The following is a 12,109-nucleotide window of genomic DNA, read 5'->3' on the forward strand; positions in this document are numbered from 1 at the left end:
GTGGGGTGACAATAATATTCTGTGTGATCATGTTCAAATGTTCCAAGTGGAGGGACAATAGTGTCTGCTGGAACTTTCACTTCCCATGAGTTCTACTTCTTCGTAGTCTGTTTCTCTAATTTGGTAATATTCATAACATTCTTTAACATGGCATTGATCTCTTTAGGTGTGAATTCTTTGCAGGGTTGTTAGCATGAAGTGCTTCATATATATTTTTTGAAGCAATGAAAAGTTCAATTGTGTATTGTTGGGAATGTTTCTTTGGTTCAATCAGTTGTTTGTCTTGAAATAACTGTAAGGGAAGTAAACCTGCAGAAATTTGCATTGTGTTAACTTTTGTTATATTGATCTTCAATAGGGACATTTTGCATTGTTTGGAAGCAATGCAAATTAAAATAATTGATGAACAAGGATAAAGATAAAGCATCTTATGATAAAGTTTTCAAGGTATATTTTAAAGAGGATTTTAATTGCTCTTAAATTTGGAATTCAACTTTTAACAGGGTATAAATTTGATGAAACTGAGCGTGACTCGTCCGGTTTGAAATTGCAATTTGCTCGTTTTCCTGGTCCGCGTGGCCCCTCTGGTTCTGCACGTGATGAGTATCGTGGAAATCGTGATCGTGATGATGCTCGTACTCGCTTTCGTCGTTGATTTCTGGATTTCCAAAACAGGTGAGAATTGTTAACAGTGATGTAAGGGCGCATCTAGTTGTGTATTATTTGGAATTGAGGCAAAGATCATAGCAGTGGCTCCCTTAGTACTCTGGGTGACGAGACTCTGTAAGTAGGATTACAGAATCCCTGTCTCAAATCATGGTGGTGCGTCTCGTTTTGTATCCATTTCCTATTTACCCTAGATTCTGTAAGTAGGATTACAGAATCCCTGTCCTGAATCATGGTAGTGCTTCTCTTTTTGTATCCATTTCCTATTTACCCCTCGTTTCAATTATATCAGGGAAATGGAGTTCTAGTGAAACAGAAATGTTTGGCTGATGGAGTCTTGTTGCTCTGGGGTTATCATTGGGTAAACTAGTTCATCTTTATAATGATAAAATCACAACTGTGGTTAGTGATGTAACCACAGTGTTGTTAAAGCAGAGCTAGTATACCTTGTATTTCTTTTTATCTCAACATCTGATTTGTAGTGCGAGTTGTGTTTGGATAAGGGGAGTGTCCTGTTGTACACCTGAGTTGGCATGATGGTGGAGAACTAGTACTTGTGAAATGGTCACAAGTTCAACTCCTGCATGGGGGTAGGATATGTACACCTTGTATTTGAAGCATAGTTAAGTACCTCCTGCATTCTGAGCGTACAGGGATTCAAATATATTGTAATCCATTTGTAGACCCATAGATCCAAAAACATTGCCTGATATAGTGGACCATAAAAGTTTTTAAGTCTTACAATAGGTGTCTTAGTCCTAGATGGGATTAAATTTCGATAGAATTCAAGGATTTTATTTCTGCTAGGTTTCGAGGTTTTCATTTTGCTGTGAAAATATTTTGCATTTCTTATCGATCATAGAGAGTACATAATGTTTCAATAACGATTCACTTATAAAGAATTGTCACACCACCATTTACCAGGCTGATGCGATTGTGCAGAATAATATGCTGGCTGATTGAGCGATTTTTGGAGTGATGGCAGAAATGAAGTTGCAACATTACGTTTTTGCAGCTATGTCACCTAGATGCAGAATGTATTTGGTCTAAATACAGGTTTTTTTGTTCAGTGGACATAGTTTTTCTCGGTTTGGATGTATGCAGTGTAGTTCAACGAGCTAAGTACTAGGGAATATACTATAGTTCTATGTTATTGTGACATCTCTTGCTTCTTGTGGAGTGATTCTTTAGGTTTTGGGTTATGTTCGGATATCTTTAAAATTTCTTATCAATCCCTTTATTAAATGATTTTGGAAATATCCCAGTCACTTTATTCTAGTCTTGCATAATAATTTCAATACATGCATTGGTTCTTTTCCATCCAGTTTACTCTCTCAGGTCTTAATTCTCTGAATATACTAAGGCCATGAGGTCTGGTTTCTATATCACAGAAGTCTAACAAAGAGTTCTATGTTGCATGTTATTTGGTTAGTAAATATTTTGTAAGAGGCACATTCGCTGTTCTAGGTCCTTTTGTCCATTAATGAGCTAATTTATCTGTTGTTGGTCCTTTACCAAGCTAGATTAATTTACAGTCTACGTTGCGGTTTTGATAGTGAGCTAAATGTAAATTGTGCAAGTAATTTCGTAATAAACTTCGAGTAGGACATTGGAATACAGGTGGCTTGAAAGTTGGAATTTAGTTAGAGGCTTTATATTGTACAGCCTCCAAAAACTTGTTGAAGTGTTGTATTCCATTTTGTGAGAGAAAAATTCTCCCAACATGATTTTATTTTATGAAGGGTGGAGAATTGAAGGGGGAGTGGCTAGTGTTTTTTGTATCTGACATCTTCATTTGATTTATATTTAGTTTCTTGCCGGGTTATGATATGCATTGCCCTCTGCTACATTTTTGTCTGAGAATTTGTATAAGCTTGCAATCTTTCATTATGCAAATTTAGCCATATTACTCCCATTCTTAAAAGAGGAGAATCAAAGGGGAGTGGTTAGTGTTTAGTTGCATCTTTGGCATACTTACATTTGATTCATTTGTAGTTTCCGTGCCAGGTTACGATATGCATACATAATGGTCCCTACACCTTCACGTGAGAATTTGTGAAAAGCTTGTAAACTTATATTATCCAAATTTAGTCTGAAGAGATTCTATTGGATATGCTTGCATTCTGTGAGAATCGCAGAAGAGATTCCCATTTAATAATATGCATGCATTTTTTGAGAATATGTGGTAGGCAGTAGCATACGAAACTTGGGACAGTTTGTTTCTTGTGCTTAAACCATGACGTTTTTGTGGTCATTACAGTAAGCTGTATAGGGATGTGCTAGATGGTAATGTACAATTGGTATTCTCAAGCTGTAGTGTTCTTGTAAATACAAGAGTAATTATTGTATGTATTCTGTGAAGTTGGGCAGGAATCTTCAAGCTGCCATCCTCTCTATTAGTGATCTGTTGCTGATGATGTTAAAATTACCTTTCAAGTTCACCTTCTCTAATAAAAGGTGTTCATTTTGAAGGTGTAAAGCTGCTAGTACGGTTTAGTAGCACCCTTTAATATAATTTCCTTAGCTACGATAGTCAAAAACCCTGGCAAGCTTGAAATTGTTGCTGTGGATTATGCATTCATTTTGTGAGAACTACCAGTTTTGAAAAATGTGGAAGAACCATGTAGTATGCGAGTTGGCTGAATGGCAGATTGGACTGTTCACCTGTTCTGCAAAAATGTTGGGTTAGTTGCCATATAATCAATGTATGGAGATATTTATGCTGCTCGTATATACAGGTGTTAATTTTTTTTTTTCCTGAAGTCACTGGCCTCTTTCTGAGAAATATATTAGTAATAAGCTCAAAGTTGGTGCCACAAATATCAAATAGGGGTTTAGTATACAGGTTGCAAATGTGAATCAAGAAAACAGGAATTAAGTTGTAATAGCACAAGATTTAGATGGAATACAAACCACCAAGTAAATTTGTCACTTCAATGTCGATATTTTGAACTTAAGGTTGCACCAGAAAATTATTGTCCAATAGTGAAATACTACAATTGTTGATCCTTTGCTTCCAAACAGTGATTACATTATCCATGATAATAAATTTTTCTTTTTTAAAATGAGAGTTCGTTTAAACCTAATAAAGACCGAGTAATTCCTTTGATTGTACTACTAGTTTTTTTTTTCAACGGAAAATTGAGTACTGGTTTGAATGATGTGCATATGGTATGCATAATGGGGTCCCACTTCCATTCTGAACTAGAAAGAAAACAAAAATCATGCATTTTGTGATGTCTCCAAAAGAAAAGATTTCTTGTAGTGTGTTGGTCAAGAAGCTTTCCCAAGCTGTAACTTGTAGGTTGTAGGTATGTAATTTGGGTTATTTTGTTGCAAATTCCTAGTTTGAGTTATTTATTGTTTCCCCATTTCGAAAGGGGAAGATTTTCCCTACGTCGGTGAGATTCAACCCTCACCCTCTTCCATTTTGTATTACTTTGCTTGGATCTCAAAAAACTAAGTGCCATCTTTGTGTGTCAATATAATTCTCTTTGGAAATACTTGTTTGTGTTTCGAATATAAATCTCTTTGGAAATACTTGTTTGTGTTTTGCGTACATATAATGTGTTGAACACTTATGTTGTTTATAATGGGGGTCTTGCATTGGTTGGATTCCTACACCCCTAGCATTGTACTACATTCTTCCCTCCTTTGCTCGGCTCCTATGAGTTTCACCACATATCCTCTACCCAATATGCAACCACACAATGCCCATCATCATCCTTGAAGAAGAAGCAATCTAGTTGGCATCACTTCACCTTGAAGGAATTGCTCATGGATGGTGGCACATGAGATGGTTACCTTGGGTCATGATTGAGTCACTTCATATGCTGACTTCACAAAGAGACTTATAGACTGCTTTGATAGATAAGTTCTAGAGGGAGTTGGCATAGGTTCTAGAGGGAGTTGGCACAACTAAAGCAAATTGGATTAGTGGACAATTACATCATAAAATTTCTAAGGCTATCAATATTAGTGAAACATTTTAGAGAGAAGACTAATTATGATGTTTATGGATGGATTAGTCGAGCCCTTAATAGGTTGGATCAGGGTTTTAACCCCAACACAAATGAAGCTACTAAACAATAACTCAGGAGGAGGCTCTATTAAGGAATCATTAAAATCAGGGCACTGATGCTTAAGTGAGGGAGAAATCCATTACATTGATGTGGTGTTTGACAATGAAGAGGAGCAAGAGGAACTAGAACCTAAACAGAATGATCAACTAGCTTCCAAGGAGGTTAATGTAAATATTGTGAAACGGTTGCGTTGGTACGAGGAGGATGTATCATTGTTCTTGCTGACACTCTAAGGTGTAGGATTTTTTTTGGGTATGAGGTACACTCTAGGGACAATGGGTCATAGTCGTGCTTGACAATGGGGCTACCCTTAATTTCATTAAGTCATCACTCTTGAAAAGGAGAAGTTTGGCTACAAAGGTACATGTAGGATTCCCAATCAATATAGCATGAGGAAACCTCTTATTGTGTACCCATTTGGTATCACAACTAAGCATTACCATGAGGAACCATACAATGATAAACATCTTCTTTGTAGTAGCTCTAGATAACATGGAATAAATACTAGGCATCCATTGGATGTAAACTCTAGATGAGTACATGCAAGCTTTAAATAGATGGAGATTTCCTTTGAAATGGATGGAATGAAGGTGGTTTGGAGGGGAATGTCAAATGGAGGGTTGAAGGAAATTTTGACAAAGTGGGTGGAAGCTATTTCTCGACATGATATTGTTTAGGCAATACATTGGTTTATCTCAACAAAATCGACAAAGGGGCGACAATCTTGCTACTAGGATAATGAGCTTTAGGCATAAGCATGGTTTGGGCTTTGCCAACATCCCACTTGGCATACCCTCCTTGTAGGGGTTTTGAGCAAACTATCGAATTGGAGGAAGGAGCCAAGTCTATGATCACCACACCCTATCACCATCCTAAAAGGTTTACACATGAGATAGAAAAGACGATCTAGAAACTCTTAGAGAAAGGATGGATTAGGCTAAATGCATGAATCATTGCATCATCAATAGTGTTGGTTAAGAAGACGAATGGAACCTTGTGAATTTGTGTGGATTACCGTGCATTGATTAAGAAAACCATAAAAAATAGGCATCACATCCCTAGGATTGATGAATTGTTGGATGAGTTACATTGTGCAATCTACTTTTTTCAAAATTGATTTTCTTTTTTGGCTACTATTAGATTCACATGAGGGATAAAGATGTGGAGAAGATTGCCATCTGTTGTCATTATGACTTCTTGGTCATGCCATTTGGGTTGACCAATGCCCTAACCACTTTTGAGTCATGCACAAACATTTTCAGCAATTAGCTACGTAAGTTCCTATTGGTGTTTTTGATGACATACTTATTTACAATAGGACATGGTATATTCATGTAAGTCATTTGGATGAAGTGCTTGGAATCATGGAGTCACAATCATTGTTTGCTAAAAGATCCAAATGTGAATTTGGAATGCCTGAAGGTAATATATCTAGGACACATCATTAGTGCACAAGGGGTCCAAGTCCATTAGGAAAAGTTTTAGGTTATCTTGGATTGGCCACCTCCCAAGGCTCTCTCGATTTTGTGTGTGTTCTTTGGATTGTGCATTTATTATAGAAGATTTGTGAAGGGATTTTCACAGAGGAGTTTACTGTTGACAAAGCTAACAAAAAAGGGATCTTATTGGGGCATAATGCATCTCCAACAAATTGAAAGAAGTCACGAGTTCATGTCTAGGTTTGGATCTACTCGACTTCTTCAACCTTTCATCTTCGAGTGTGATGCTTAAGGGGAAGACATTGGAGCATAGTTGACGTTGGATCATCACCCCATTGCGTTTGAGAGTCGGAAGCTCTCCGGAGTAGAGTGACTTTACTTCATACACATCAAAGAAAATGCTTGCCATCATGCTTGCACTTGCAAAGTTTCAAGAGTATCTTGTTAACCAATTTTTTTTTGTACAAATATATCACAACACGAGATATTTCTCGAAGTAGAGATATTTGAATGAATGACAACAAAAGTGGGTGAGCAAAATCTAAGCATTTGACTTTGACATTGAGTATGTTAAGGGAAATAATAATGTGGTGGCTAATGCTTTGGCAAGAAGACCTACAATATGTTCTCTGTCTCTGATTTCAACAGATTAGAAGGAACACCTATTGGTTGAATAGTCCAAGAACACATTTGCATGTCAATTGATGGATGGTCAAGTGCAAGACAAAATATAAGTTCGTAGACAACATCATCTAGTACAAGGGAAAGATCTATTTGGTTCCCCAATCCAAAATGAAGGAGATAATTTGAGATGTATGATTCATCTTTGGCAAGACAACCAAGATACCTAAAGACCTACAGGTAGATTCGAGAACGCATTACGTGGAAGGGCCTCAAGAATGATATCTTGTAGTATGTATGAGAATGTTCTAATTGCCAACAAAATAAATTTGAACACACCCTACTAGTAAGTCTTCTTCAACCATTACCAATCCCTTACCAGAAGTGGGTAAGCATCTTGATGGATTTCAGCATTGGGCTATTGAAAGTGCTAGGCAAGGATTGCATTTTTCTAGCAGTTGACCTTTTGAACAAGAATGCCCATTTCTTTGCTATCTCCATCAGATGCCAAATATCTTAAGTTCTTGAGTTATTCTATGGTGAGGTTTTATGCTTACATGGTATTCCAAGGAATTTAGTAAGTGATAGAGATAGCTATTTTTTAGTACTTTTTGGATAGAATTATTTGTGGTTGGTAGGGATAGAGTTGTCACCAGGCACAAGCTACCATACACAAATTAATGAATAAATGGATATTGTAAACAAATGGTTGGAGGCTATTTGAGGAATCGTGTTTCAACACAACATAGAATATGGGTTCATTGGCTACGTTTGGGTGAGCTCTGTTACAACACTATCATATGTTGATAGGTATGACACCCTTCAAAGTATTGTATGGTTATGAACCTTCATCGTTCATGGATTTGGCATTGGGTGACAGTTGCACACCGTGGGCTAAAGATTGGCTATAGGATAGTTTGAATATCTTAAAACATCTCAAGGATAACTTACAAGGTGGCTCAAAACCAATAGAAGATGTAGGTTGACCGACACTAGGTTGAGAAGTTTTGAGGTTGGTGCTTTGGTATACCTTTGACATCAATTGTACAGGCAATCCTCCTTAAAGGCATCTAGTAAGGAGAAGTTAAAACCACACTTCTATAGATCGTACAAAGTAGTTTAGAGGGCAAGCAAAGTAGCCTACAAATTGGAGCTTTTTGAAGGGAGTCAAATTCACAATTTTTTCATGTGTCATGTTTGCAAAAAAATAGTTGAACAACACGTCATAGTGTCAAAGGAATTGCCTCCCTTTGATGAAGAGGGGAAATAAATTCTTGAGCCAACCAAGATAATAGATGTTTGAGAAAAGAGGCTCAGGTCCATCATTAAGGAGTTTCTAGTATGATGGAAGGATCTTTCGCTTGAGGATGCCACTTGGGAAAGTGAGTAGATGTTGGAGCATCCAAGTTTGCGATTGCTTGAGAGTAGGTAATTTTCAAGCCAGAGGACTGTGATGTCCCCAATATTATTAAATGAATTAGTACAATAATCTATTTTATGTTGCTAGTAGTTGATTTATTTATTCCTTGGGCCCACATTATTTTATTTCTTGTAGAGTGTCGGCTTGTCGATGTTTTTCTGTAATACTCTTAGAACCTTCCTTGAAGCCCTTTATAAGGACAACTTGTAGGTTGTTGTAGGCATGCAATTTGGAATACTTTATTGCAAATTCTTGTTGGAGTTCTCTATTGTTCTCTATTTTAGAAGTTGAAAACGTTATTTACTTGGTTATTTTGGTTTCGATGGGATTCATTCCTCACCCTTTTCTATTTTGTATTACTTTGTTTGAATCTAGCAATTTTGCACATCATTGTTGTCTGTGAATACAATTATCTCTTTAGAAATACAACTTGTTTGCATTTTTCCATCATTTCATATGTGGACATTTATGTCGTTTATGAAGGGTTTCTCACATTGGCCGAATTGCTACACCCCCAACTACCAACCATATTACACTTTCCCCTCCTTTGTTCGACTCCACCCAGTACACAACCACACAATACCCATCATCCATCCTACTGTTGACTCTCCACACCCCTCCCACCTTACGCTCAAAGCATCATCGTTTGATTGGCATCATTCTTTGTCCAAATGCCTTGGCATATAGTACATCACCATTGAATCTTGGACCATACAACTAACCAACTCCATTGTTGATATCTCAACCTACCCACTCATAATACTATCAATAATTTCCCACCTTATGAGTCCTTTCGTATATGGTCTCATTGATAGCCTCATTGTAAGACCTCCCCACTCTTAAACAAATTGAAATTAATCCACTTGAGCACATACTGTATGCACAATTGAATTTTCTCTCTCTAGGTAAAATTGAAACATTACTATTTCATATTAGTTGCAACCTTTTAACTTTGTAGAACTAATTTGATTTTTGTGGGGCAGTTAGATTGATGCGAGTGGGCTCTTGGATTCGTTTGTAGCCCTCTTTAAGAAATTTTAAGGACCAATGCTTTTTTTCCCATTAGTGCAAAGTATCTCAATTGATGCTTGAGATGCACGTGGATGGATGACGCTACCATTTGAGTATAAAGTGGACAACTCGTTTTCTAAACTTATGAAATTCTTAGGAAGTACGACGATATATAATTTTGTATAGCATTTCAAAATATAAAATGTAAATTAATTTTCTAATTATGAAATAAGTTTAGAGTAGATTTAATTATTATTATAAGATTTCTAAGATTAAATGAGAATTGATAAAATTCTAGGTTCAAAATATGTTATAGAATTCATTAACTCTTGTATTAAACAAAAAGAACATTGTGATATTTAGGAGTATAATTTAAGTTTGGTTTAAGTAAATCGTACATCTTAGAATAATTCAAGTTTGATTCAACTTTAATTTTGTTACTACAACCAAACAAGAAATTGTGTTGTTGTGGCATTTGAACATAATAAAATGCTCTAATGGAAATAGTACAGTCTTTTGGATTGTCACTTTTCATTTGAGATTAACCCTTGTTCACTTGCTCCTCTTGTTCTTCACTTGTCACTTAAGGTTATCCGCATAGAAACGTTGGAATCCTTGTAAAGACATACATTTTATTTGCATTTGTATACATTTAAATATTGTTGTCATCAATTATTTAAATGATTGTTAATCACATCTTTTGATTTCATCACATCACACTTGTTGGTTTTTAAAATTTTAAATTTAACCCTATTCATTGCTTGGAAGTCTATAAAATGGGCTTTTGCCCTATTTAAAAAAAATCATCATATTTTGGTATTGTTGCTTATGTCTGATGAATTATGTTTTCTTTTTGCTATATTTATGCACTTTGCTAATAGAAAAATCAATGTTTGATTAGTGTAGAAGGAAAAACAATGGAGTGGATGGGGTTTGCAAAAGGTTTATTTATGTTTTACGTTAATTTATGCAATTTGATTTTCTAGCTTCACTGAGAGATTAGGATTTTGATTTAACATAATTGCATAGCTTTTTATGGTTGACTAATTGACTAATCATGTTCTTATCAACCATTGATTTTGATCCACATTTGGTGAACCTAATATGAACAAGGCCTAAAATATGATAATTTTTGAGTTTTCTAGGTTAAGGTTTGAGTGTGTATTGACATGACTTGCTTTGATTTGTAGTTGGAAAATTGTAGCCGAAAGTAGTTGTAGACTTGCTTAGCTGCATAGTTGTGTACCTTGACTTGGTTTTGGTTTACATGCGAAGATTGAATTGCCAAATGTCGCAGATTTTAGGATTTTGATGTATGTTCTCCATTTCTATTTCTATTTGGATCACATATAGACTAATAAGGGTTTGAAACAACTTTTACCCTAGTGGTTGAGGGATTAATCAACAAGTAATATTTTATAGTTAAAGTAGAGGGTTAACAAACAACAAACATCGTTTAACAAATATTGGTGATTGAATGAACAAATTTATGTATAACATAACTAGTAGTTGAATGAACAAGGTGGTGTACATGTGAGCATTGTGATTGTCATTTGATGATTCATAAACAATAATTACTTGATTTGAGCTAATTTCAATGATCGAGATAAGAGGTCATGTTTTTCCATTCAAATATGTTTTTGTATGCTTTCTTTACTTCTTTTTCACTAATGATTGTGCATTTGCTTTATAGTTTTTTTGCCTATTTGTTTAGGTTGCATTTGGTATGGATTGTTGTGTGATTCGCCTAGTAAAATTTGGTTTTTGATTTTGATTTTGTCCTTACTATTTCTTGAATTATGTTAGGATAGTTGATTTTGTGTTACTAATTAACATTTATTTATCCCCTTGTTGATTGCAGCGTGAAGAGTATTCACAACTACTAATGAGTTGATGTAGGATGAAGATGTGATTTGGAGCTTCGTTTGCTTGATTTTCTAGTGTGGATCACACCTCATTTCTAATTGGTAAAGGAAATGTGTTCATCTCATTTGCAAAGCCAACCCACATTTAACCAAATCTTGAGTCAATCTTTGTTTGACAAAGTCTCAAATTAAACCCAATTCAATCAAATTGTAGAACAAACTCTATTTAATCAAACCTTGAATTAGAACTTGTTCCAACCAACTCAACACTAGTTCAAATCAATAGAACCAGGGGGTAATATTGTGCAACTAGAGTTTGGTATAATTTGACTAGGAATACAACCAAATCTTGAAAAAGTGTTCTTTAAGTAAACATAGGACCCTTGGTACCACATGAGATTGCACAACATTACAAAGGGCACATAATTATCTAAATAATTTTGCCTTTGATGAAATCTCATACTAATGAGCCTCATCTTCTATCCTTAATTGGATGGGAATCATAAGTGTATTTGCAAACGTTACATACTTTCAAGATGGAGATCGATGTTACCCTTTTGAGTCAAGATCAAATCACCTTTTCATCTTCATATCCTCCACAAGATCCTATCTTCCTAATGAACCTATCATTCCTCCTATTCACCTAAAGATCCTTTTATTCCTCTTTATTTATGCCAATCATGTCCTTCCTCTTGCTATACCTCAAGATCCCATTTCTTCTTCTATTCCATTGAAGATCCCATTATTCCTCTTTATTAACCGCTTACATATCAATGAATTCCTACACTTACATATGGTCGGGTTTACTTCACTATCCTATCTTTTTTTTTTAAACATCCTATCCATCTCAAAATTGACTGGCCTCTTCTTTTCAAAATATAATTTATCCCATTTGTAAAAATAATTTCTAAAGCATGGCCTCTATCAACAAGGCATATTAGAATCCATACATATCAAGGGAAAAATTGGTGCTTATGACCTTTTGTTACATATTTGTTTTTTCAA

General features: G+C 35.5%; 1 protein-coding gene across 14 annotated transcripts in view; it reads left to right on the top strand.

Annotated features, from left to right (window-relative positions):
* Positions 1–11,366, top strand: part of LOC149573265 (RNA-binding protein 2-like) — a 45,621-nt gene extending 34,255 nt beyond the window's left edge. For 4 of the 14 annotated variants that reach the window (XM_089814466.1, XM_089814476.1, XM_089814467.1 and 1 more), the window contains one exon: positions 9,212–9,500. In XM_089814466.1, the coding sequence (XP_089670592.1) occupies positions 9,212–9,215 (4 nt within the window). In that variant the 3' untranslated portion in view covers positions 9,216–9,500. Of the gene's footprint in view, positions 1–503; positions 676–1,590; positions 1,924–9,211; positions 9,501–11,100 lie in introns of those variants that run through there. The other 10 variants (XM_089814464.1, XM_089814478.1, XM_089814465.1 and 7 more) reach the window with 5 other exon arrangements.
* Positions 11,367–12,109: the final 743 nt, after the last annotated feature.

Source organism: Cupressus sempervirens, chromosome 2, assembly GCF_028749045.1.
Source record: "Cupressus sempervirens isolate cs-2001-9-10 chromosome 2, ASM2874904v1, whole genome shotgun sequence".
Classification (NCBI taxonomy): domain Eukaryota; kingdom Viridiplantae; phylum Streptophyta; class Pinopsida; order Cupressales; family Cupressaceae; genus Cupressus; species Cupressus sempervirens.